General features: G+C 40.4%; 1 protein-coding gene across 2 annotated transcripts in view; it reads left to right on the top strand.

The window, feature by feature from the left end:
* TRIM8 (tripartite motif containing 8) overlaps positions 1–27,160 on the top strand; it is a 74,073-nt gene that overhangs the window by 36,419 nt on the left and 10,494 nt on the right. The window contains exon 2 of one of the 2 annotated variants that reach the window (XM_018553422.1): positions 23,880–23,975. The exons of the other annotated variant lie outside the window; for it this stretch is intronic. Within the exon in view, the coding sequence (XP_018408924.1) occupies positions 23,880–23,975 (96 nt within the window). The remainder of the gene's footprint in view (positions 1–23,879; positions 23,976–27,160) is intronic. 2 annotated transcript variants of the gene reach the window in all.

Raw genomic sequence — 27,160 nt, forward strand, 5'->3', positions numbered from 1 at the left:
TCTATTTATAAAAACTAGCAGAAAGAAAGTCTCAATATCAGGGAACTTAAAAAGTCATTTATTCATTATAATGTATATTAAAGAATAATAAGATAAGTGTTTGCAACAGCTTCTAGCTGCTCAGAGCACAGCCTGTGTTTATTGTTAATCAGTATTTCTATAGCACCATCAATGTATGCAGAGCTTTACATACCTTTCATTCATTTCAGTCCCTGCCCAGTCTAAGGTTCCTATGTCATATGTACACATACTAGCTAGGTCCATTTTGGAGTTTGTTTGCTTACCAACATGTCTTTGGAGTGAGGGAGGAGTACCCAGCCGGACACCCACACAAGCACAGGGAGAGCATGCACATGAACTAGCTAAACCTGGATTTGATTGGGGGACCTCAGTGCTGCAAGGCAGAAGTGCTAACCACTGAGCCAATTACTTCCTCTGCGCTGATGAGCCTCCTTGACCTCTGTGGGCTACTCCAATAGAAGAAGACTGGTTTCTCTTCTCCTTTTTTCCCCTTTTTTAATCGCTTTTAGCTGACTAGGCTGTGATTTATTTTGTCACAAAGGTAAATTAAAGGACAATTTTTAAAGCCTGATTTTGGCATGGTGGAGTAAGTGACATTAGCTTGTTGTAGAATGTTATTGAGAATTTTGTGTTCACTGGTGCATCATTATTTTAGAATGGTGGCATTGCCATTAGCAACTGATCAAATGTTTTTAGTTCCTGGTTCATTATGAAAATACCTCAATTTTCTAGCTTTTATCATGTTTTAATCTCCTTTTAGTGGCATGTATATGTAGATTCTTGGAGCCATTCTGGCCAAACTGGACGCGAATGTAGACTTTAAGTGACAGTAGTAGAAAATGTATAAAAAGAAGAGGCGCCGCCGGATGTATTTTGTTTAAGGAGCATTGGCTGCCTGACTCCTGAGCTGTGTCCAGGCCTAGATTAGAAGCCACCTGTTTCTCTTCCAGACTCCATACACAGCAGACATTTTGCTGTTCTTCACTCACAGCTGTGCTGCCATGGCTGGACTCTATTGCTTGCATTTATGTGACCGGAAAACGTAATACACACAATTTCTGTACGTTTATGGGCCACGCCTATATACATACATACAGTACATACATACATACATACGCACACGTTATGTTAAGGGTCATCCTTGTGATAACTATCTTATACTGAACCAGTATGAGGTTAATGCATGTAATGAAAGCAATTGGTATACAAATTCCTTTTTTTTTTTTCTGTGCTCACTTAATTTATATTTTTCCCAACATGTACATGTAGGCCAAGCTGTCCTGGAGCAGTGACAGGATTTGAGACCCAGTATAACACTGCCAGGGGTGCATAGAAAGGCTGCCTTTCATTAACATGGCCCTGTCAACACAGGGTTACTTGTAAATAATTAAATGGCTGTAATAGAAGAGGAACTTCACGGCTCAACAACCACTTCAGGCATTCAACAAGTGGGATAGGTGGAATACCTCTTTCCCCCACATCACACTATGGTTCCTCCCACCGGCTTGTATATCCTGCACTGACATATGAGGTGGCAGAAGGAACCACAATACACAGGGGGAGAGCAGGTATTCCACGCAGACAAAAGGTTGCAGCTGCCGGCAAGCAGTTAGGCCTGGTTCACACCTGTACGTTTTGTTCAACGCTCTACGAACGCTCTACAAAACGCTCAAACATGAAAATCCCATTGTTTTCTATGGGTATGGTTCACACCTTGCCATATTTCAGCCCGTCTGAGCGCGCTACAATACGGCCTACGCCTGAAAAGGTACATCAGCTTCTTTGCTGCGTTTTTGTCGCGCGTTTCCATTGGGATACAGCCAAGTAGCCCTCGGAAACGCACGTTTGTCACGCGTTTTTTACCGTGAATCGCGTCACAAAACCCGCGACAAACGCGCATATTCGATACGCCTAGGTGTGAACAGAGCCTTAAGATGTAGTGTTTCAACAAACGGACCACCCGAATGGTAAGTATAGTACCTCTTATTACAGGGCAGGTATGTTATTCTTCACTGTGCTAACAGGGTCACTTTAACATAGTCTTTAGTATATAAAAAAACTGTTGGTGCAACTTCAATGGCAGTGTTCTTGTTTGTCTCTACCTCTGTCACTTCTGCTTGACAGCTTGTAAAGGTGAAAAAAAATATCGATTAAGATGAAAAAGGAATTAAAATATGGAATGCCGGCTTTACAAGTATTCACCACATACAGTTATTAGAATATGTTTTGCAATAGTAGTCCTTTAATACTTACTTTTATTTGTGTTCATATTTATTCTTTCTGTATTCACAGTTTCCATTCTCCAAACACAGCTGACGTACTGTCTAGTAATCCCAAAAAAGACAACTGTTAACCAGTACTGGTAACCCTTTCTTAAAGGAAACCTAGGAAATAATGTAGGCTGCCATTGTTAACCTTTCCTGCTGCGAAAAAATTTAATTTTGCCTTTCCAGACAACAATGGTAGCTCCTCTCATAAGAGGTATATCTTAAGCTGACCAGTGATATTTAAAGTGCATTCACTCTCTCTAGGCAAAACCGTTTTCTTTAGTTTTGGATAGAATGAGGAAGGGTTAGAACCTCTGTCAAGTTTTTATTTCTTAACTGCATTAGGGAAACTCCTTTTTTCTATTCACTGCAGTCAGTGAGAAAGTGAGGGCAAATCCAAAATTTTAAAGCTGTCCCCAGGGAGAGGTGAGAGAAAATCTTCTATTGAGAACACACTTTGCGGGCCATCTCTTTAAGTGTGAAATTCCCTACATTTTGGGAGATTTCCACTGATAGTCTTGTTGCATCTCTGGGACAGGAAGTGAAGGAGAAATGTCCCCAATAGTATACAGGCAGAAAAAAAAGTAAGCTGCCAGGGTTTTAACTCTTCCTTACTCTATCCCAATTTTTTTTTTTTAAAAGCTGTTTTGGCTCTAGATGCCCATCAAAGAAGAACTCTACTCACCCCTGCTCTGGGGATACAGCTCCCTTGTAGGGGCCAACATATGTTGCCAACTTTTCTCTGGCTTCTTCTGGGTTTAGGATCTTTTGGCCTTGATTGGCCAGGTCATGATGATATTACTCCCATACATGCACAAGGGAATGAAATGAATCCTATCAGATGCTGAGATTGTACAGGTTACAAGCACAGCTCAATGTACAGACTTTGCAGTAAGGAAGTAAGCAACCTTTATTTCAGAATATATAATCATCATCATATCATATTTTTTTTTATATTGTTTTTTTATATAGTTTGAATATATTTTGTTATACATGTTTTAATATTTCTACAAATAAATATATATTTTTATAATTATCTGTTACATCGTTTTGAAGGAATGGTGGGATCCCCTCCTTGGGGAATACTAAACCTTTTTCTATTTCAGAATATACATAATATGTCTCTTCTGCAATAAAAACAAACAACAAAACAAAACCTCTTGCTTGCAAATTATATGTTTTTGCCCAAAAATGTAGTTTTTCCATCCCCAGCAGCATATGCATATTTTTCCTTTGCTCCCCTGCTGCCCTGTTAAGTGCCAAGGGCTGAAAGAAGTGTCCCAAAATGTGCTGGAATAGGTGAGAATCAGCTCTGTGATGTCTGTGGTCACTGTCACCGTGAAACTGTGTTTCTCCTTTGTTCGTTTGTTTATTGTTCATCTGTTCTGCTTTAGTTGATCATGGACTGTAGGTGGCAATATACCCAGTCCATCATTATCTAAAGCAGAGCTGTGTCCTCCAATGGACACAGAGAAAAGGATTTTAGAATGTGTACAAAAAAATCTTATTTTCGCTTTTGTTCGTTGGAGGACACAGCTCTGCTTTAGATAATAAAGGACTGAGTATATGGCCACCTGCAGTCCATGATTATCTAAGGGCCTGTTCACACTTTATCTGGTGATTGGCATTTTTCAGCAACCAAAGAACGCCAGTGACTGCAAGGGCACAGAGAACACAATTGTTTTTGATGTGCCCTGTTTACACCCCATTACAGGTGTGATCTGCGCTGCGGAAAGATGCATGTTGCTTTTTTTCGCAGCGCACTGGACCTCACCGCACCGCAGAACCCCACGCTGCTGTGCAGGGGACCTGAATGGAGTACCGTATATACTCGAGTATAAGCCGAGATTTTCAGCCCATTTTTTTGGCTGAAAAGTGCCCCCCTCGGCTTATACTCGAGTCAGCGCCAGGTGTAGTTTGTACACTCCAAATAAAGTTTATTAATTTACTTATTTTACATATATCAGGCAGGCTGTACACCAGTTAGGTGCAATACAAAATATCTGTGTCTATGTAGATATAGGACATTTCACATATGCATTTGTGAATGCTATCAATTTGCCTTTTTCTGTATAGACAAAATGCATTTGTCTTATATTTCACTGCAGTAGAGGCCCAGGGTCACATTGTGCTGTATAATTATCCATTGATGCTCTTTAATTTACACATATTTCCTAATTTTGTGGCTACGTGTTCGGTGCAATCTCACTCACAGCTCCCCTATGCGTCACCTCCTCCTCTTTCTCATCTGAAGCACGTTTTGCCTACTTTAGACAGATACAGTTGGCAGTATTGCTGAACAGCTGCTACATTGAGAAACTCTCTTCTGGGCCCTTTAACAATGGGATTCATGAAGATTAGCATCTCTTTCTTTGGAATTCTCAACAGCCAATCAAAATAAAATGATATGAGAAAAATAAAAACTCTTGATCCAAGCAGTTTTAGGTGCCAGCTGAAATCACTTACAGGAAGCAAAGGGTTTTTTTTTTTATAGAAACTTGCTTGTTTTATATATGATCACCACAATTGTTTTTATTTATTTTTTCCCATCATCCGTCTTATACATTTTGGTTTTATATGATTTTAATTAAACTGTAGGCTTTGTGCAAGCAATTAGCATGATAATTGCTAGAAATACAGTATCAGAGATTATAGCAAAATCCACAAGCAGGGACGGGCAGTTTATATGGCTTTATACAATATTTTTTTATTTTTGTGCTTAATAGGGAATTCCCCCTTTTAAAACAATATTTTTTTATGATTATTATTTTATAGTAAATTGTTGATGATAATAATGATAATGTCTTGTATTGCTGACAATGCTGCTTGGTGTTGTCAGCCCAAACAGGAAGGAGGAGGAGCACACAGGGTATCTTTTCACCAGGCATTTTTCTATACTTGTAGTATTTTTAAAGGGATAAAACATGGGGACATGTGCATGTGTTAGGCAGAGGTACTGAATATGATTAGTATTGCCCTGCCCAGTTTTCTCTTGCCAAACTACTCAGATCCACCTATTCCCCCATCTCCATAACATAAAGACTAATCATTCTGTAGTTCCAAGATGAGGACTGTGGGGTCTAATTACTCTCCTTGAGAGAACACAGGGAACAAGTGCTGGACTGGGAATTTCTGATGTGAAGGTATTTTTTTGCACTTATCAAATATTTCACAAATCAAAAGGGAGCCAATAAGAAAAAGTGTTAAAATGTACATACATTTTAAGCCCATGTGCATTACCTACCTCACATTTTATTAACTGCCTCATGACACAGAATGTGATTAGCTGTGACATTTGTTCCATCTCTCCTATATATACGTACCTTTTTCTTATTTCATCCATAAATAAGATTTACATTTTCTTTCTCAAATCAGTTTTGATTAGATCAGCTGGTCCTAGCAATATTAAAGATGTCATGCTTTCCAGTTTCTTCAGATGCTTTGTGCCCCATTACCTCTTGTGACACTTGTATATAAAGTCATGTTTCTTTGCAATAGGACCAAAATTAAAGCCTTGGCCATTCTATTGCCGGCCTCCTCTACCCACAGCTCTGGTGGACAGAGAATGTGACTGAGCTTGACACTTGCGAAATGCATCTTCAGCTGGATTGGGAGAGACACAGAGCTGAGAACTGCCAAGCCAACAGATGCATCAAGATTAATAGCCAACTTGGCAGCCTCCTGTGGTGGGGAAACCTGCATCAACAGATAAACTCTGCTACCACTGTTTGCCTGCAGGCGCCAATAGAATGAAAGGGCAAATAGAAGGCAGAAACTGGCTGAAGAATACCAGGCTACAGTTTTATGTAGGACTGTATGGACAATGTATGGAGTGAATGGAGTGTTTTTTATCTGGGACAACAAAAAGCCACAGGTCCCAAGTAGAGAATCAAAGCAGCCCTGTATCACATACAGAGGCCTTTGAGAATCCCACATATCACTTAAAGGTAAAACCAAAAAGCACAATTTGAAATGCCAACAGGGAATGTTGCCTACCCACTCGTAGATTGTTTTCCGAATGCATAGCTGTAGTGCACTAGTCCCTCTAAGTTCCCTTTTATTTATAATCTAATAACCTAAGAAACTGTTTTACTGACCTGGTAGCTTTATAGCAGAATTATTTCCAAACACACCACCTGTAGGACTTTTGTTGTCACTGCCATTCACAAAACCTAATCTATGGGATTCTCTGAACTTCAGTGAAGTTGCTTCCCAGCAGCCGCCACTCAGATTCAATCCTGCCATAGAAGGCTTTATCTGATAGTTGATTCCGCAAACTGAACAAAAGGATGTTACAGAGCACAGGTTCAAGAAGCAGAAACATGTGAGGCGCTCATGGGAACGCGGCAGTTTTGGATTACATAGGACTCAGATAATGTGGACTTTCTAATTTCAGCATAGTTGCATTATTTGTTGAATAAAACTGGCAGTTCACAGATTGATTTCTCTTGTGGCCTAAAATTGCTCTTTTTGTTTACGTGGCATAGTTTCTTTATTTCAATGAGATTAGTAGATAAAGGAATTAACATCAAGGATGTGAAGGAAAGAGATAGAAAAAAGAAAGCAGTACAACTGAGCCCAAGTAACCTATCCAGCCCCTCCTGTAGTTATACTTGGTGTTATCTGAAAATTAGTTCCCATGTACTTTAAAATCCATTTTATTGGGTAGCCGGTTTTCCCTGACAAATTGTGCCAGTTTAAGCAGAATCTATCACTTTGCTGCAGACCTCTTTGTACAATACTCTTTGCCTTACTAAACAAGTTGGATGTTTTTTTAAAGAAGAATGTTTTAGTTAAAGGGGAACATAGTGTTCCGTTAACCTGTATATTCCTTTAAAGTGTATAAAATATTTTGGTGGTGTATAATGGTGTATATACCAGAAACCTATTTTGGGAGTTGGACCGCACAGGCTGAAGGTTGTAAAAATTCTTGCAGTGGGAGGCCTTGTTCTCTGAGGTGGGTGGAATGGGCATTTACAGCTTTCCAGAGGAAGAGAAGGCTTGGTGGATGTCAGTTGTAACATTAAGAGCAAGTAGTAGCCTGGATTCTGCCGAATTGTCAGCTCTATTGTTACTTTGTGTTTTACAGCTGAATATCACACCATGGTGGGGTTGGATAACAAGGGTACATGCATTCCTTTATGAAACATTTGGCAGGTTAAATGTCCATGTACATGAGTCACAACTGTTTGTTTAGCTATTGAGCTGCAGCTAGTCTACTGCCTGTTCTGCTTTTAATAGTCTTGAATGTAAGTCTTCTTTAAGATTATCCAGAGTGCTGTGACTCATTGTTACTATATTTATTGCAACCATAAGCAGTATTTATCACCCACAGATACTTGTTTGGACATTAAACATTATCATGGACCTGTACTTGCTTGCTCCAAAATTTTACTGCGGCAGGTGAGTCTAGCTATAGGCAGGCCAGAGCCTTGACCTTGGCTTTTATTGGCGTAAAAATTGTTCCGGAAACATACACACTCTTGACTTGCACAGCAGGTGTCTTCAGGCTATTGAGCAGTATTTTGCAACAACAGCTGCTATTTCTTTAGGAAAAAAAGTGCATTGGGTAACTTATTGATCGTAAATTCATATAGTAACTGTATGTAGTCATATTGAACCATGACTTGCTAAAATGCTAAACATCAGTACCCCTTTTTGTCTACTTTTTTAAAGTTTTATATTGTATAGGTGACCTTGTCAGTTCTTAATGGAAGACAGTTCTTAATGGAAGACATTTCTGTGTAACAACAGGAAGCAGGATACTACTGGAGAATTTTCAAGGTCGTCTTGTAACTGGCACAAATTAGATATCTAAAGCAGAGCAAGAACACAGATGTTTGGGGTCCAGACCCCAGCACAGGGACTGATGTTGAGAACAAGGATAAGTAAATACAAGCGGGGGCCTGGAAAGGGATCCAATTTCTGTGTGGGGAAGGATGTGCAAGTTCATAGTGCAGGCAAGCGAGGGGACTCTTTGTCACATTCAAGAGGTGAAAGGCCATTACTGAGCTTCCAACTCTAGAAATGCCTGATCTTCACAGGATACCTTAAGGTGGGGATGGATTTGGCAGCAAAAAGTGATTTTCAGAATTGTCTTGCTGACTAAACCTGACAGTACATGCAGAATCAGGCAGAGTACCAATCGTAAAGCAGAACAGGCAGTAGACTAGCATAATTGCAGCACTAGCATTACCAGGAACAGCAGGATTGGGGAAGGAAGTCTGGATACCCAAAATGAAAAGCTGAAGACATGGACAATACTACAAAAACCAAAATAAATAATTATTTACACTTTTCATGTTATACGTAATAAGCCCACTAAAGGATCAGACAAGTAATAGCAGAGAAAAGCACTAGGAAAGATACATGCTAATGTATAGTATATGGAATGTAATGAAGAGTAGACAGCTGGTAAGTAAAGGCTAATAGCTGTTATGCTTGTTCCCCCAACTCATGGGCCTCGTGGCCATTGTATCTCTGGTAGGTAAACCCTAGACAGTTGCTTATTTACTGTGGTCTATTCAAAGTACATTGATGCACCTGCCAAGCTGCAGAACCTTACTGTGAGAAGTGATTCTGATGTTGGTGAATAGATCTTTGTGTTGGATGAAAAATGGTGTTCACCTGCTTTCTGAGGGGTTGCTTTGATCTGACCAGGGATGACATTGTGCTTTGAATATGAGAATTCTGGGTATAGGAGAAGCTTGGCTCGCACAATGTGGTTGCCTCGCCCTCCCCACGGTGGAATGTTTCTCTTGCAGAATAGCAGCAGAGACGGGCTTCAGATGAGAGGCCAGCTGAGGTGTCTGCAAGACAATTCTGAGGCTGATTAGAAAGTCAGATGTGCTCTTTTGGCTTCTTGAAAGGGAACACGTCAAAACAGTGACATTAGCTGTGGCTCTTATCCAATACTTGCAGACCTTGCCTATTTCTGTGGGGAGGTGGCCGGGGATGAGCTGTAGGAAGCCCAGTGACAAGTGTGCATTAATGACTAATGCAGGCTGCTCTCACTGCAGTCTCGACACGCTAATGTAAAGTAGATTTGTGTAGTTTGCATGTTAGCTGAATGGAATTTTCAAATGAAAGATCAACACACACAATACACCATGCAAATTCCTGCAATTATATGCAAGGAATCTACATTTGTTCAAAAAATTATTTGGCAAAAATTAATTGTTATGCCAATAACTGCATGGGGTGATCCATTACATTTTAATTACATTGTTGCTTAAAATTAAGGGACATGGGGAAGAGTGAATCGATAATCTCATAAAGTAAATTATATGCTAAAAGGTAGATAGGGAAGGTAGCTTTTTTTATTTATTTATTTTAAAGGCTTTGGTGTACGACACCCCCTTTGCATATGGCAGCTGTAAGATATTTCTTTATGGAAGTTTCCGATGTCATTTACAGTGATGTTGAGAGGTACTAAATTACGCACAGTAGAGACTGTCGCACCTAACTCTTCCACTAGCTAATCTGCTAATGCTGTCATGGTAACAGGCAAAGAGCATGGAGGCGCAAAGGACTGAAGTGTACCCTAGACACACCACTCCTAAAGTACATTAGAAACATTAACTGCTGACTGAACCAACTATACCTCCTACATATCTGTCCTTTTTCACAGTACTGCATCTATCACTATAAGCCTGCAATTGACTTGAGATCTTATCTCATGGTGCTGGGGCTCTGCAGTATCTCATTCCAGCCATATACATATATATATATATAGCTGCGGGAATGAGCAGTAAAATTACAATGGAACCTGGTTGCAGGTTCAGGACTTGCGGAACAAGACACGGGAGCCAAAGCACAGGGTTAAAATAAAGGATGCATTAGAATAGACACCAAATTCAGTCAATAGCTTAAAACGACCACTGTATTTATTGAGGGGGTTAAACTTCACAAAGATTAATGTACCAAAATGTAAAATGATAACATCAAAATAACCAAATAGCCTGCTCTAAAAGCTCAGGATAAAGGTTGAAAGCAAAAACAAGTTAAGACCACATGTTTTAACCTTGTCCCCATTGCAGTGTATTGCATGACCAATCCTACTAACAAACATTGTGATTTAAACTTTTGGATGGTAGGGTGGGAGGGATGTTTGCGGTTGGTCTTGGGATTAAGGAGGCAGGCTGTAAAAGGATATTATCAGAAAGATCTGGCCAACTCAAGAGATAAGTAATTACAGGACCCAGCCCAATTCCACGTGGGTCCTTATTTACTGCAGCCCAATTATTTTTTCACTCATCACTACAAAAATATGTTGGGAAAAGGAGATGAAAAAAACGCATACACCACCTTCATATTATAGTCAGAATGCCTTGCCAAGGAAGGAAGCATGTATAAGGTAGTCTGCTAGGTAAACAACATTACTGTATCTGGTGATATGACATTGTCTAGCAGAAGTTAACATTTTCATACTTTAATCAGTCATCATCAGATAAAGGCCACTATCACATTTTGTAATAAATACGAAGTAATAAAGAAACAGAAAAAAGAAAATCAAAAAGACCTCTTGTACCTCTTACATTGAGCACACAAATCAGGCAGCGGGCTTTGTATCTATTTGAGGTTACTAGTATGAGAGCACATCATGGTATAAACAGACCATAGAATTAATGGGGAATATCTGGTAGATGTAGACATTCTAATTGTTGAGGAGGGGGCTTTAACTACATATATTTTATGCAGGTTAATCCCAGGAATATCATTTGTGCATGTTTCATGTTCCTCATGGTGTTTGACAGGCATTCCATCCCTTTTATAATATGCAGTAGGGTCAGCGTTTCAGTGGTAGGGAATCCCAAGCTGGTGGAGCCCAGCCATAAATGGAGTTTGAATGGAGTTTGAACTAAGAAATATCAGGTTTGCACCCAAATTCATACCTTAATGCTCAGGGAATTAAAGGATAAGATAGGTCACTAAATATAAATTGTGGGCCACCTCTACGGCCCCATATATTATTAGAACAATGTCTACAGAATTATTCTGTGCTGTAAGGTTTTTCTCTCCCCCCCACATAATGGCTTTGTGACCCTTGTGAGGCAAATGCAGGGAAGTCATAAGAGGGAGCAGCAGAGTGGAAAGGTCACATGACTCGATATTGCTTTGCTTGGTGGTGCCTGGAGCCTCTTAGAGTTGACCTCTTCAGAATAGGCGCTTGTCTTAACCATTGTTGTGCTGGCAAAGCCGGCTGTTCATTACTTTGTGGAGATGATTTATAGCTTACTTTTTTCTTTGGCATCTTATTCAGTGTGAGGGGAGTAGAGAATCTCATAACAACAGGGTGGAGAAATGTTTGGCCTGCTTCCTGAACTGTTCTATTGCTCTTCTTGAGCAAGAATGCTTTTGTGGCAGAATATCAGCCTAATGTTCATTCTGTTATCCAAAATAGTGTAGAGGGGCTTACGGGAGAATTCCAGTCCAAATACAAAATTCGGCAATAAATGAGTTGTGTGAACTTTGTTATTATTATTGCCTTATTTTGTTCATTGTTTAACCACCCTAGATATCTTTTTGTAACAGGCCTTCTGACCAATTTCAGTTCGTCACCTTAAAAGGTGTTGTCTGCTGTTTTTCTTTAATTTTTTTCACACTCCCAAGTTTCAAATCTTTCTCTTTATATCCTATATGCAGGTTTTGGGGTCTTCCTTGTTTTCATTGCCCCCCATGGCCCCTACAAAAAAACATTGTTCGGAGGTTCATTCATTTATCTATTATAGGAGTAGGCTGACCAGAAAGAGATTTTACTAAATGTAAAATGCTTCCCATGCATGTATTTCAGCAGTGTATTTAGTTTTTACCTGGAGTTCAGTTTAATGGGAATATAATGGCTGGTACATTGATCTGGAGGGCCGGAGTTGCCCACCCCTGCTCCAGACCCACAAATGTAAATAAAAGTTACATATTCAATAAAATGAATGTGCTGCCTTAATTGTATCTATAGCTAAAACATTTGTTTTGGGTAGAGTGGGGAAGGATTAGAACTCCTGTCAGCTTTTACTGCAGTCAGAGGTTCCATTGGAGAGGTTCCTTCACTTTCTGTTCTGGGGACAACCTTTCACCAGGCAGGAAGTGGGGGAAAAATCTCTCTGAGGCCTGGACAGCACTAAAACCTGACAGGAGCTCTAACTCTTCCTCATTAAATCAAAACTAAAAAAAGGGGTGTTGGGTATAAATACACCTTTAGCCCTTTCACCACCGGAAGCATTTTCTCATTGTTTGCACACATGTTAAAATGCACTGAGGACTACATACCCCCCCCCAATGTTTTTCTGAAAGTAGAGACTGTGTAAAATTAAATAGTGGGAGTTGTAATTTTTTTTGTCAGTGTGGGATCTGCTCACTTATCAGAGATGCCCCCGATATACTTCGACAGCAGCAAAAGCGTTAAAGTAGGTTTACACCCTAACTGAATAACACTTATAAACAGTAACGAATAAAAAAGGAAAATGGTGGGTTTCACATTGTCAGTACTGATGATCTCCTTCAGCCTCTTCGAAGCCACCAAGCTCCAGCAATGGCTGCATGACATTTTTTAGGGCATGTTTTCTGATAACAGTGTTTGTGCCTGTGTAATGCCTGTGTAATATGTCCCTATTGTTAGCCCATGTGAGATGGGGACCATGCATAACCACATTTGAGAGCCAGAAAGTGCCTAAACAAGGACCTTCATGGCAGGATCACCAGGGATTATTTTAATGAATGCTGCAGATTTAAAAATATTAAAAATGACTTTTGAAGTGACATTTTCATGTTAAGATTGAGATTTTAGTGATTGGGATTAAATTTATATTATTAAAGGATCGTTTTGGTGTGAGGTTGCACCTTTGTTAAGACATAAATTGCTTACACTGTATGTCCTAATGATTGAATGGCCATATACCTACAATAAATTAGACCGCACAATCAAATCATGTAGTTTAACACTTTTTCTGGGATGTAAAATGCGACGTAGACGTTTCTAATGCCGCCGTTCTCTTTACACTCTAACATTTTGTTGCTTGTCTCTCAAATACTTATTTTCATTTTTCATTAGGCATACAAAAATGTAATAAACCATTACATTTTATTCTGGGAATATTGCCTTTTCTGTATATATGATTGATTCTATCAAATATTCTATAGTGTTTTAAATATGCCATTGAATATTAATGCAAAGCTATTTCCCTGAATTATTTATTGAAATAGTGAGCCGTTAAAAAGTATTTGAATAATTGGAGAGCAGACAGTGCCTGGGACTGTGGCAAGAGACCCTGCATCTGTGTGTAGGTGGATGAAGCCAGCTCTAATGTATGAAAATGTGAAGTTCTTAAGAAACAGGTATTTGTTGTCAAATATTTGCCAGGCTTATGTGGCAGGAAGTAACTGCATTTATTCAAACATCTATCGGTATTTGTCAAATCATAATCAGGTTTTTCATGCAGAGGCAAGCTGGCCAATGATTTCCTTCATTATTGTGTATATAGTACAGAGCTGGGTCAAAATCCTTTCTGAATTATTTATTTATTATATCCTTTTTTTTTTTTTGTATTTTAGAGGGCCGAGTGACGTGCAAGGTGTCTTTTAGAAAATGTGTCACTGAAGTTACATTTCCTGTGTAAACTATTGTCATCTGTTTTAGGTCGAGGAAGAATTGCTTACAGTATCAATTGTTTAGCTAAAATAAAAGACAATTCTTTGTGTTACCAGCTGAATTTATAATGAAAAAAAATGTATATACATTGGATTTAATGTCCATCTACATGTCAACATAACCAGTATATTCAGATATAGGCAGCTAGAGTAAATCTTTCCTGCAACAATTAAAGTGACACTAAATTCACAAGTTAAATCTTAAGATGCATTTTTGTTAATAGTTAAGGTACTTGAATGCATTTTTATTTGTGGATCACTCAGATGTGGATCCTCAAATCATCTGTGAATTGTTGCTGACACTGTCCTTCCTCCTGGATGTGGCGACTTTTTGTTCCACATGCTCCCTGTGTGTGTTGTAAAGTAGCCACCGTTCCAAGCTCGCTCCCAAGATGGACTCCAAGACAAATTAGTAAACTAAGCGTGAGACTGTAGTCCATCACGTGAGTGAGCTTGGAGCGGTGACAACTTTATAACACACACAGGGACCATGGGGAACAAAAGTAGCCACCCTCCAGAAGGAAGGACAGAGTAAGCACCAATTCAGAGATGTTCTGAGGATCTACAGCGATCCTGAGTGATACACAAATAGGCTACGTTGTTGTTTAAAACTAGTTAAGGTACTTGAATGCATATTTAAGATTTAACTCCTGAGTTTAGTGTCACGTTAAGCATGACCCAGTTTTGCTTACCTCCCAAGACTCCCTATTGGTTAATGAGCCCATCCCATGAGCCGATAGGGTGACTTTGAAGGCAGAAAAGGACAAGGCCATGCTTGACTTTTGAAGGAAAAGCAGAGATTTGTATATAACTTTAGCTGCCTCTTCTAGTTCTTTTGATCATTGTGTAACCCTGCTATTTATATTTGCCCCATATCTTTTCTTGACTTATTTTTTCGAAGAAAGAACTCCGTAGTGAAGAGTCAGGAGCTGAGAGGCCCTTGTGGTCTTTCAGCTCTCTGACCTTATGTTATAACATATGCGGTCTTTCAGCTTCCAAGTGCGATTAAGAGTGCATATAACGGAGCATGTTTATTAACAGGAATATGAACAACTACGGTGTTTTCTTTTTGTTTATACTGTTAAGTGCACTCAGGAGCTGGAACATTGTGTTAGTTTGAGGTCAAGCAGTTGGCAGGTTCTGTTATGCAGCCGGGTTGCACAACAAGAACAAAGGCTTCAATGGGCTTTAAAGCTCACCTGTAATTTGCCCATTCAGGATAAAGTAACAGGTTTCCTTGATATCCTGCTCTGTCCATTGCTGATATTTGTCTACCTGCACTCCCTAACCCCCCTTTAGGGATTTAGATCTACTTTAGGATTACATCTATGCTATCCTGTAATTATGGAAAGACGTGTGCTGCCCAGTCCAGTGTTGTACTTGTTGAGAGTCTGGGCAGGTGTGAAAATACTTCCAGGTAAGAGCCACTCAACATTCCAGGACCTGTCTTGCAATATTGCAGCTGAGTTTGGTAATTCTTTGAATAATTCTGTAAATTGGCTTCCTCTGTCTTGTGTTAAATAAGCACAGTCTATGCTGCCCGCTGTCATCAATCACATTGTTTTGTTCTGACAGTTGGAATATAACAAGGTTGAATCTGATTGGTGGCTTGTCAGAGATGACTGAATCTTAAAAAAAACCCTCCGCTCCGCCAACAGATTCCATCATACGGTCTTGCAATCCTCTTCTCCAAGTTCCACTCTACTAGTGAAATGTATTTTCCATGAAGTAAAAAAAGTGTGCCCACCCAAGAGATTCTAAACTCATCCTTGTTTTGTGAATACCCATACAGTTAGCTGAGACAAGCTGTGCTTTTGTCAGGTTATCTATCTGTAATGTACAATGTGGGGGGACTTGAGGGCAGCTTTGTGAAATGCATCAGGTTCCATGAGTCCAAGGGGGCTTGTAAAAATGTTGGCTGTCTGCTATGACCATAGCAGGCTGTATGGCTGACATAAAGAGTATCTGTCAGTTTGTCTATTCAGGACTAAGTGACTGAGTCTCTTATTAGCCCACAGCCTACCCACTTATGCTCACCTTTGCTGTGCCACTACCACACACGGTGATGTTGCTCCGCCATAACAAATACATGGCGCCTTTGAATATGGTGGAGCATGTGACCTCCTGCCAGTATGCAATGCTCGCAGCTTGTAGGAGACTACAACGTCTTGCACTGAAAGTCCTTGAATGTGTTGTGGATGATAAGTATAATGTGTCATTAACACTTGCCTTCATAATATTCTTTACCAGAGTTATCAAAAGCTGACTCTTCATACTACGCTTTAGTTGCCTGCATGCTTCCAGTCCCTATGCATTGCTTTAATTCATGCAGCAGTCTCCATAGTAGCAGATCCTTACTGTGACCGCAATAGGGGGCTCTTTCTCTGAGTGCTAATTTCTCTAAAAATCCACAAATGAATGTATTTAAAAAAGAACTCCAGGAATTAACAAAGTTAACCCCCACACTGCAAGGGTTAACTGCTTATTTTGATCTAGGGGCTTGGAATACAGAAGATATGCTTACCTGATTTTTGGTCCTGCAACTATTGGCACTCACCCCCTCCCATCTGCTCTCTCTCTTAGCAGCACCCTCATTCCTAATGCAGGGGAACAGACCTGCATCAGACATGATGATGTCAGCGGTGCTTACACCACCGGAGCCCGGGGGAGAAGAGGCTGCATGGACTGGTCTTGCAGCCTGGGGGGATAGGTAGAGGATCAGGTAAGTATATCTTCTTTAGTCCAGCCCCTAGAGAAAAACAAGCAGTTAACCCTTGAAGTACTCATGTAGCCCCACTGCAAGGGTTAACTTTGTTCATTCCTGGAGTTTTTCTTTAAAAAATGGCATTTAAAGTGAATGTGTCCTCCCCTCTAAAACTAAAAGTATGGCCTCAGAGATGCTTGCTGTTACATGTATTGTCCAGAAAAGTCTCCTCTGTATGTAGGCCTTGGCTTCTTCACGTGGTACATAAATCTCACTTATGGTGTTTACCTGCCCCAACCAGCAGTTCCCTGAATGGTATTCTCATTGGACAGTTGGCAGGGGGAGTGGATCGAGTGTCCTGGGTAATGAGGTCAGAGCCTCCATAGCAAATTGAAAGTAATCTTTAAAAAAGTGCCTGCATATAAGCCCATTGTATCAGGAAAAGCTCCATGTTCCTTTTATTTCCCCCCCCCTTTACAATTAAACTGGCCTCAGTGAGCATCAAGCTTGTCAGTGTTGGAATGACAGGTACACTTTAATTCTATTTAATTGTAATTAAGTGTATTTACTGTAGCATATGAGACACACATGACTTGTTCTAGTTGTGATATGACATGGGCATGTCTCATATATCGAAGTGATGTGTAACTGGCATTTCCCCTCCTACATGCAGCACATATTGAACTATTCAAGCAGTGGGTGTCCCTACGCCGATTATTCTTATACAAGTGACAAATTTTAGCATGTGCTCTTTGGAAATGGCATCCAGCATTGGTTATTTCAGTACCTACATGATCGTTTATGGAGAACATTGCACACAGGATTCCAAATACCAGTCTGAATATGAGATTTGATGGCAAATAATATAGATCAGGATAGTTTGTATGTGATTTAACACTTGAAGATCTACCAGAAATCTTTCAGACTTTCTGCTTGGCGCTATAGTACTGTATTCTGGTATTGTGTTCGGGTGTGTTGATTTTAATAGAAAAGCTGTATTTTGATGTATTTGTCATAATTTTTTCATATAGATACATTGTAGGTTTTTGTTTGGACAAATTGTACAAATAATGTGTTTTATTTGTCATCTGTGTTCCAGAGGTCTGCTGTATTGCAGATCATCTAGTAAGCGCATGGAACAAGTAATCTTGTAATTGCCAAGCAATTTTAATAAGCCAAGGCATTCATGTTTCCATTGGCATATTATGAATAAAGAAAGATTCACAGGTGAATGTCGCTGTGAATACAATATAAGGCCATAATGAGCACTTTACCTGTTAGGAAACCCCAGCATAACCATATACGTATCTGACAATTGCAAGAGATGTTCAAACTGGGGGCATCACTTGCAATCCCATTTCAGCTTCTAATAGCTGAATGAAAACTAGAAGAATAAAATATAACTTCTAATAGGGTGCTGTGGAGTAATGTAATCCCGTCTAGGCAAATTTATATACAATATATCCAAAACTTATAACATATATATATATGTGCGTGTATATGTATGTATGTATGTATATACACACACACACACACACACACATGTATGTGTATATATATAATTTTATATTCTTTTTTTTAATAGCTCATTTAGCAATCCTACATATCGAGTGACACAATCTTGCTGCCCCCTTTTTTTTTTCTCGAAGCCTTTGGATTTCAATCACAAGTGAGCCTGGTGCCAGCCATGTTAGGCAGTTTAAATGACTTTGGTTAATTCACATTACGGACGTATGCCTTGTGGGGGTTAAAAATTAAAATGAGTCTAAATTAAGTTTTATGTAGACCTTTGCTTCAGTGCCAGAATCTCAGCTGCTCTTTCCATCAGTGAAGCTTTTCCCGTAGCTGGAATAATTTACTGTTGCTAATAAGCTGATTAAAATTAGTATTTGTTGACATGCATTTTATTCATCTTCCTCCTCGCCAGTTTATTTCAGTCAGCCGTTGCTGTGCCTCCAAACCGTTGACATCCTGGGACGCCAGGAGCATTGAGGGAGATTATTGCCGGGCAGATCTCTTTAGATTCTGCTGTGGGCTCAGAGCCTTGACAGGCCTTGGCTGGAGCCGGAGCTGTTCCTGAACCATGACTGAGGCCTGCATTTTTTATTTTTATACCAGCCATGCTCTAAGCCAAATAAAATGGAAGCTAATGAAAATAAAGATGTCGAGCGATGTCATGAGCTTATACTAAATCCGTGCCCTGTGCCAAAGAGAAAGATTGTAATGGGTGCCTCTATTCATAGCGTGCAGGACAATGCCGGCTCTTAAGGCCTAGTCAAAGGCCTGCTCCTCGGTAGTAGTACAATAGGAAATATTTTACATGTTAGCACTGCGGGGAGTTTGAGGTTCTGGTGTTTAATTGATCCTTCCATGGATTCAAGATTTGTGTGCTTGGTACAAAACAATCTAAAGAAATCACTGAACACACTTGTATTACTTTTAAGTGGATGTAAACCCTTCCTCAATTACATTTAGTTGGTTAAAGCATGGTGCACCACAACAATTGCCTTTTTTTTTCCAAATAAAATGCTTGTTCTACTCTTTTATCCTTTCCTGCATCTCAGTATGATCTCCTGTAGCCACTTTCTGTCTACATACAGAGACTCCAGCAATGGCTGCTTGACCTTTCTCAGGTCGGCGTTCCTAATAGCGACAACAGTGGAACATGCTTGTGTAATGTGTTGAAATACACTCTTGTAATGTTCAGCAGAAGCCCCTTGATGGTGACAATGCAGACGCACAGTTCGGAGAGAGCATTGTCACCCAATAGCAGGAAATGCCTTTGGACAATAACCGCCTATGATGGGAAGGACCTTTATGGCAGGATCACCAGATATTCCTTTTAATGAAAGCTGTAGAATAAAAACAGATTGAAAATGCCATGAACATGTTGAAGCTTATATAAGATTTTGGTGATTGGCTTTAAATATATTTTAATGCTTTCATGTACCAGGAAAACGCTGGGCTTGCACTTCCCTGTCCTACAGAGGCAGCGGCGATAATCAGAGCTGGATTTCATTGTGCTTCCCTATGGCATATCTGAGCTGATAACCTTGTGTCCCCCCAGTGCCATAAGCTTAATGTTATTTGTTCAGGGGTGGACAAGATAATGGAATTCAGTAACCTGTCTGTCCAGTCCAGGAGCCAGCAGGAGTTTTTAGGGGTCCGTTCCATTGACAACAACTAGAAAAAAAAACTTCAAAGTTGTAAGCTGTAATTTTTAAGGAGCATTGGTGCCGTATTGTGCCAAGAGAATGATGCCGCAAGACAGTCAAGATCATGGTTTCTGCACCTATTAAATGATACACATTGCTACGTAAGTGTATGTGAAATACAATGCGCCACAATCATATGTGCCATGTGAGACTTGGCATTCCCCTACCACTGCCAATCATGATTTATCAGAGCCCTTTGTTCTATAAATTAACATATTTATAGTCCAATACAACCTTCATTCTTATACTGACAGATTCTAATTTTGGTACTAAATTGGATTGTAATATCAAACGCCAACCCACATATTTGTTTTTGGAATATTTTGGAACTTTTTTGTGAGTTCCTCAACCACACCATTAGTTTTCAAGGGAGTTTTTTTCATCCCAAATATACATGTGACTGCATACGTGAGTAGCAGGCTCTCATTAAATCGTCTAATTACATGAAATTCTAATCTCAGAAGCGAGACGGAATATCTCTGTTGGAGACAAGAATGGCAACGATTCATTCTGCAGGGAATGTCTTTGTGTGTGCCTAGGTCGCGTCAACTTTTATGTCATGATTCACTTGGAAAAAGTTCTGTGTGGTAATGCTTAACCGGAATTAAGCTAAGTTATGGTACTGAGTGGTGTTGCATGTGATTTGGGCTCAATATTTGCTTATACATGCCATGTTAAGCAAACGTGGTGCTCGGGCCTTATAAGCAGGGATCTCAAGTCTCCCCAATGTTCAGGGAGTCTCCCTCTAGTCTTCCTCTATTAGATAGCGGCTCCATGACGTCCGCGAGAGAGGCATTTTCTCCCTGAAAGGTTTACTATGAGTAAACCTTTTTGGTAAGATATCAGTGGGTAAAGTTTCAGAGTGAGGCTTGCCTCCTGGAGGAAGGTCATGTGATCTCTAGAGTAGCCTCAGAACAAGGCTTGGCTCTCAGAAGGAAGAAGCTACTTGCTGCACAGAGAGGGCGGACATAGACTACTATTGAGAGCAGGTACAGGCACTGCTGCAGGGTTGTGGATCATATAGAATCAATTATATGCCCTGGTTGTCTAGTTATAGAGAACAATTATTTCATTTGTTGCACATAGCAACTAGTCAACTGTGTATCAGGGACTTTACTCCTCAGCGGTTTTTTAAAAAGGTCTCTGGCTGTCTAATAAATTGTGACCTTTACACTGACAGATACTTGAACATCAATTCACAAATCTGATGTGTGTGTGTGTGTATATATATATATATATATATAAGCACCTCCCTGAAATGAGACGGGAACCTCCCTGAAATAAGGTGTTACAGGTTGGGATGTCTGTATAAGTATTCTACTGCATCCATTAAATGAATGTGACAGGAAGCGTGAATGTCCTGGTGGCTGGTAACACAAGTCGGAGAGTCATTATTGTATGTGACCATTCCTCATGGTACAATCATTATTGGCCCCAAGTTCTCCAACAATCTTTTTCTACCATTTAGCCCTAGTGAGACCTGTTCCTAAAGTAGATGTAAACCCAGTCACTATGGCCCCGTTCACACTAGCCCATAAGCTAAAACGCTGCCAGTGTTTTTGTGACAGCTCTGGCAGTGTGCGTTGTTTCTCACACTGCCGGAGCTGTCACTGTTTACATTTTTTTTTCAATTTTATGTGTACACTTCATTCAGGTCGCCTCACAACAGTGGTCACCTGCAGTGGCATCCAGTGTGCTGCAAAAATTGCAGCATAACCCCACGTGCAGTTATTTGCATGTGATTGGACATGCAGGGATTACCTGCGGATGATTGCCCCTGGAGGCAACCAGTTTACTACTGTGCCCCAGACCAGTCACATGGTGTGCGGGGATAAGGTACACCCTTGACTAGGCCATATATTATTTAAAAAGGAAGCTGTTTACTTGTCAGATCATCAACTCAATCAACAGTGTAGCCAATGCTTCCTCTGCTTTCCAGTGAGTAACAACTGGGAATTGGCCAGACATTTCCATATCAGCAGATCTGCTTTTTAGCCTGTGCTGTTTTCTGAAAAGGGGAACTGGCAAAAATGAACTTCCAAACGGAGTGTAAATAATACCATTATTCTTTTGTGTGCTTTATCTGTTTGCAAGGCTCAACACTATTTATTGTATGACTGTGGCTCTCAAGCTATTAAAGGTTGGGTTCCCTCCTATTAGAAATGCACACATGATACGTGTTTGAAAGAGTTACATACTAGTCAAATTTGTAAACACCCCGGTAAGCAGTATCTACATTAGCAGTAGAACCATGGGGCAAAGCCGCAGTGTCATTTCAGATGTGTGAAACATCAGCTCTTTTTGTAAAGAATAACACTGCGAGGAGAACTTCTTTTAAAATGAACCGATGCTTTGCCCATGCAGTACATAGTAACAGGTTCTCTTTAAAGGAATATTAAAGCTCACATTTTTATAAATCATTGCAAATGCTATTGAAGTAACTTGCTGCTCTTTCTATTATTTCCTTTTAATTTCCACGCAGAATCAGCTGGACCCCTGGGTGCTGGCCCTGATATCTGAGGTATTTAGGGTGGCTCCTCTCGCAGGGTACTATGAGAGTCAGCCGTTAAGTGCCAGCATAAACAGGCAGCTAAAGTGGACGGAAATCACAAAAGTCCCGCCTCTGGTCCCTTCTCTAATAGATTTATCAATGAGCATATGCCTGGGAGGGGGGTTCAAGCAAACCTTTTGCTTTGCCCTGAATGGGCAGAGAACTGATCCTTATAAAACCGCTTATCTGCAAACGTTTTTCAGGTTAGTGGCTTAGAGTGTTTAAAGCAGGAGGGTCATCTTGACAGACAGGCAAGTAGCATTTTTAGAATGTGAAGTCAGCAATGGCAGCCCCCATGTTTCTCTGGAAAGGTTTTGTTTAATTAAAGAATAATTCTTCCTCTTGCAAAAAAAATTATAAATGCACCCACACTGATTATAAAGAAAGTGCAATTATTATTTGCAATGGAGCTTCAGTGGATTGTGCGTGCAATACCCAGGCTCCTGCAGTCTGCTTCTCCAGGCCTTGTCCCTACCAAAGTACAGACTTTGGGTTACTCGAGGAAGTTTTCAATGAACTACAGTGCAGGGATGTGACCACACTTCTAGTCCATTGAGACCTTCAAGGCGGCAGACAGGACTTTTAGATTTTTAATTCACAAATAGACAAGAACCTGTAGGGCGAAGCACCTTGTGATACAGTAAGAGGAGGGTACAGTTTGGGGGGTGAGGGGCTGCGGACTGTGACCTTGTTTCAGGATACACCCTAAGTATTGGAATTAGAAATGCTTTGGGGCTTCACATTTTACACTGCAGGTGAAGGACTTCAGCTACAGTCATATTACAAGCACAGACGTAACTAGAATTTTCCAGCCAGATTTTTATCACTGGAGTGACTGCTCGATGCAACTCCCCTCTATGAATATCACCTCCTATACCCTGAATATTTTCTTGTTTTACTTGTTCTACCCCAGCTGTTTACTGTGACAATATAAAAAGAAGCTTATAAGAAATGACTGCATTTCTGCAGATGATGGAAACAAATGTGTAGCCTCCTGTCTGATGGTAAAAACAGACTTAAGATTGTATGGTAGGCTTATGTTCTAAGAAAACCAGCTAGCGGTGGGAGATATTTTCCATCCACTTGCAGCTAGTTTTAATCTTTTACAGTAATGTCATTTGAGTGAATAGCCGACTGTCCTTTTTCTTGTGATGACTGTCTCAGTTTCAGTAACTATTTCATAATCATTTTATTTCATGACCTGACATGATGTATAAATAATTTCTATATTCCGGGGGTAAGGAGTAGAGAGTCGGCTAGAGGCCTATTGGGTTTTCTTGCTGGCTTGCAGATTCTGATTAACGTGGTTGGGTTGGTGACACGTAAGCCACAACAAATGTATGTTGTTTTAAATTACACATTTAGACAACTAATGGTATTTACGTGATAAAACCAGATCTGGTTGAGCATATTAATAGTCACAAGAATAATAATTAATATTTGGTGAATAATTTGCCTATGTTCTTTCTGTCTTTTAGAAAATGCTTATGAAACAACAGGATCGCCTTGAGGAGCGTGAGCAAGACATTGAAGATCAACTGTACAAACTGGAATCTGACAAGAGACTAGTGGAGGTTAGTACAGCGCTATAGTGAGCACAAGTGCATTTGTAGAAGAGGCAGCCATTTTAACTTTGCAGTCTCTCTCAGTTCATCAGGATTTTCAATGAATTGATGCGCTGTGTTTTTGCGCTATCATCACTTTGTTTGCCGGATAAAGGGACCGACATGGTTCCGAAACGTTCGTTATTTTGCATTGTGAAATGACCTTTTATCAGTCAATAAAGAAGTATTGACGGAGCAAATACTAGAGAGCCGGTGACTACCTCTTCTTCTGTTTTGTGTTTTTGTGGTAAGTCGCATGTTGACGTGCACAGCGTTATTGCATAATAAATAGGTTGGCAGCGCATTGAAACAGACCAGAAAACACACATGACCCTTTGTTTCCACTTTAGCACACCCCACCACATGGTATATGCGCTGTGGTGTGCTGCTGTGCCGTGTAGTATGTAAGGGTACAATTGACAATGAATGGTACTGCAGAAGAACATGTATGCACGATACATAAGTCTGCATTGAACCTGAAGCTTCTGACAATGTATTTGTAGTTTTTGTTTTTTTTATGCACTGACTCAAGATTTGTCTCATGACGTTTTTAAAGAGAACACATTAGCTCCTAAAATGTGTCTGAATTAAAACTCTTAAAGTTGCACTCAAGGAAGTGGTTAAAGACACAGTTGAAATACATTTTATAGGAGCTGATTCAACTGCAAAAGGATTTGTAATTCCATGCAGCCAGTTTGTTGATTCTCAGTACAGTACAGTTCTCAACCTCCTCTGCAGTAGCAGCATAGCATGGTCAAGAACACACCCCAGCCTGTGAATGGACAGTGGAGGAGCAGAAGAACACTACTGAGGTCTGAGCACAATTGACTTTTCGTTTTGGCCTGCCCTCTTCTAGCTATGCAAGGGCATTTTAGAAGTCTGATAGCAAGACATGTACCTGCACCAGTTATATTTAAAAATACATTTAATCATTTTTAATGTATATACAACCACATATACTGGTGTTTGGTGGTGGTTGATAAAATAATCTGAGCTAGAGGTTGAGCTTTAAACTGCAGGCACCTTGTGTAGCCAAATGTGGACCCTCAAGCTTGTGGAAATACAAGGCCCATAATGCATTGCAAAACCCAACAGCCACAGGCATGACTTCCAGAGGCAAGTGCATGATGAGATTTGTAGTATAACCACAGTTGAAGGGCTGAATTTGCGCTACCCCTGGGTTAGATCAATTTATGTGGAAGCCTATGAATATGCTGGTGTTATATGTGAGAATCTGATATCCAGAAGCAAGCACAAGCCCATTATGTACACCCAACAGATATGTATTGTGCAGCTCCAAATTATCTCTGCTCATGTAAGCAGAGTTAAATCGAACCTCAGATGAAAGCTCCCAGTTTGGCCAATGTCTTGTGATTTTTTTTTTTTTATCATTTTTGCATCAAACTTGGAACAGGTGTTTCATGATCTGCGTATGGACACCTCTACGCAATCTTACAAAAATATTTATTTTCTCCTCATTATTCCTTTTAATCTGTCCATTGTTTTGATCTTCTGTCACTATCATCCATAATTGACAATGGATAGAGCATCAGCCTATTATCTGCAGAACAGAAATGGGGCGTCAGCAAAATTGCTATGTAAATGAAAGTGAATTGGGGAAACTGCAATGAATTTAAGCTGTCACTTCGGAGCTTGCCTCCTTGTTAGATGGCTTTACATTAAAGGAGAACTTCAGCATTAAATAGGAAATCCAGGAATTTAAAAAACTTTCCTTTCCAGTGGGGCTACCCTCGTACTGCAAGGGTAAAGTATTCCTTTTCCTCTAGGGCAGTGCTCCCCAACCTTTTTATCGCCGCGGACCGGTCAACGTTTGATAATTTTAGAAGGTTTAATTGCCTCATTAGAGAGCTGGTCGCCGCAAACTATGCAGAGCGGTTTTGGTGTGTGGGAATCACCTGTCCCGATAAATCCATATTTCAAGTAGGACTCATGGTATTGTCTGTTAAACGTTACATGTTTCTTTAATGTTGAAGGCCCTTCTTCTGTCTCTTCACTGGGCCTTTTCTTTTTCCCAAGGAAACTTTCTAACAACGTCTGTTTCGTACTCATTTTTGGTAATTTGTGGGTTAAATTTGAGCAAACACAATATACACGTACACCAAGCACTGTTAAACATGAGAAAGTACCGGTGAACAGAGAGAAGAGCGATACACACCTTCTCTTTACCAAAGCTACAACGCCACTGCCGCTTGCAGCCGCTCAGCTCCAGACGTCACCTAAAACCGCCCCGATATCACGATATTTTGCGCATGCGCGGTATTGGTGCGGCTTTAGGTGACGTCTCTCAGCTCCCGGTTAACCTCTCGTCCTGGAAAGTCGGACAAACCCGAGAGAAATACACCACAGTAAATAAAATGGAAATCATTTAATGTTCCTTGGGCGGCCCGGTACCATTTGATCCACGGACCGGTCCCGCGGCCCAGGGGTTGGGGACCACTGCTCTAGGGGATGGAAGAAAGCAGATGCACTCACCTGTTCCTCGATCCCGCTGAGTTGCAAGACCAGTCCCCGCAGCCTTTTCTCCCCCATGCTTTGGCGGTCGAAGGACCACTGACGTCATCAAGTCTAATGCATGTCCATTGACTTGCATTAGATGTGAGTGTGCTGAGGGACATTCTACAGGTGGAGTGAAGGCAGAGAGCTGAGTAGTGACTACCCTGGGACTGAGGATCAAGTGAGTAATTCAGCTTTATTCCATCCCCTAGAGAAAAACAAGCACTTAACCCTTGCAGTGGGGCTACCCACACACTGCAAGAGGGAATTTCTGACAAGATCAACAGGTATTTTTTGGCACATATTGAGAAGATAAAACAAAACGCTTTCAACTGTATATTTTACAGACCAAAAGAGAGCAAATAGAAGTTCATTGTTGGGGGCAACATACACTTGAACTATTTTGATAACAGGCAGGGCATGCCAAAGTGGAAAAGCACCAAGCAGGGATGTTATAATCTCTTCGGCCCTCAGCTATGTGATAGGCAAATGTTGGTTAGTAATACCCCTTTCTTTTCTGTTAGTCTCAGATTCATTCATAGTTCTAAGCCTCCCATTACACTCCCTAACCACACAACACAGAAGCTATCTAAAATAACCACTGTGTGGTTCATGGACTTTTTTTTTTTTTAGTTCGATTT

This window comes from Nanorana parkeri, unplaced genomic scaffold, assembly GCF_000935625.1.
Source record: "Nanorana parkeri isolate BGI_ZX_2015 unplaced genomic scaffold, ASM93562v1 scaffold119, whole genome shotgun sequence".
In the NCBI taxonomy this organism is placed as follows: domain Eukaryota; kingdom Metazoa; phylum Chordata; class Amphibia; order Anura; family Dicroglossidae; genus Nanorana; species Nanorana parkeri.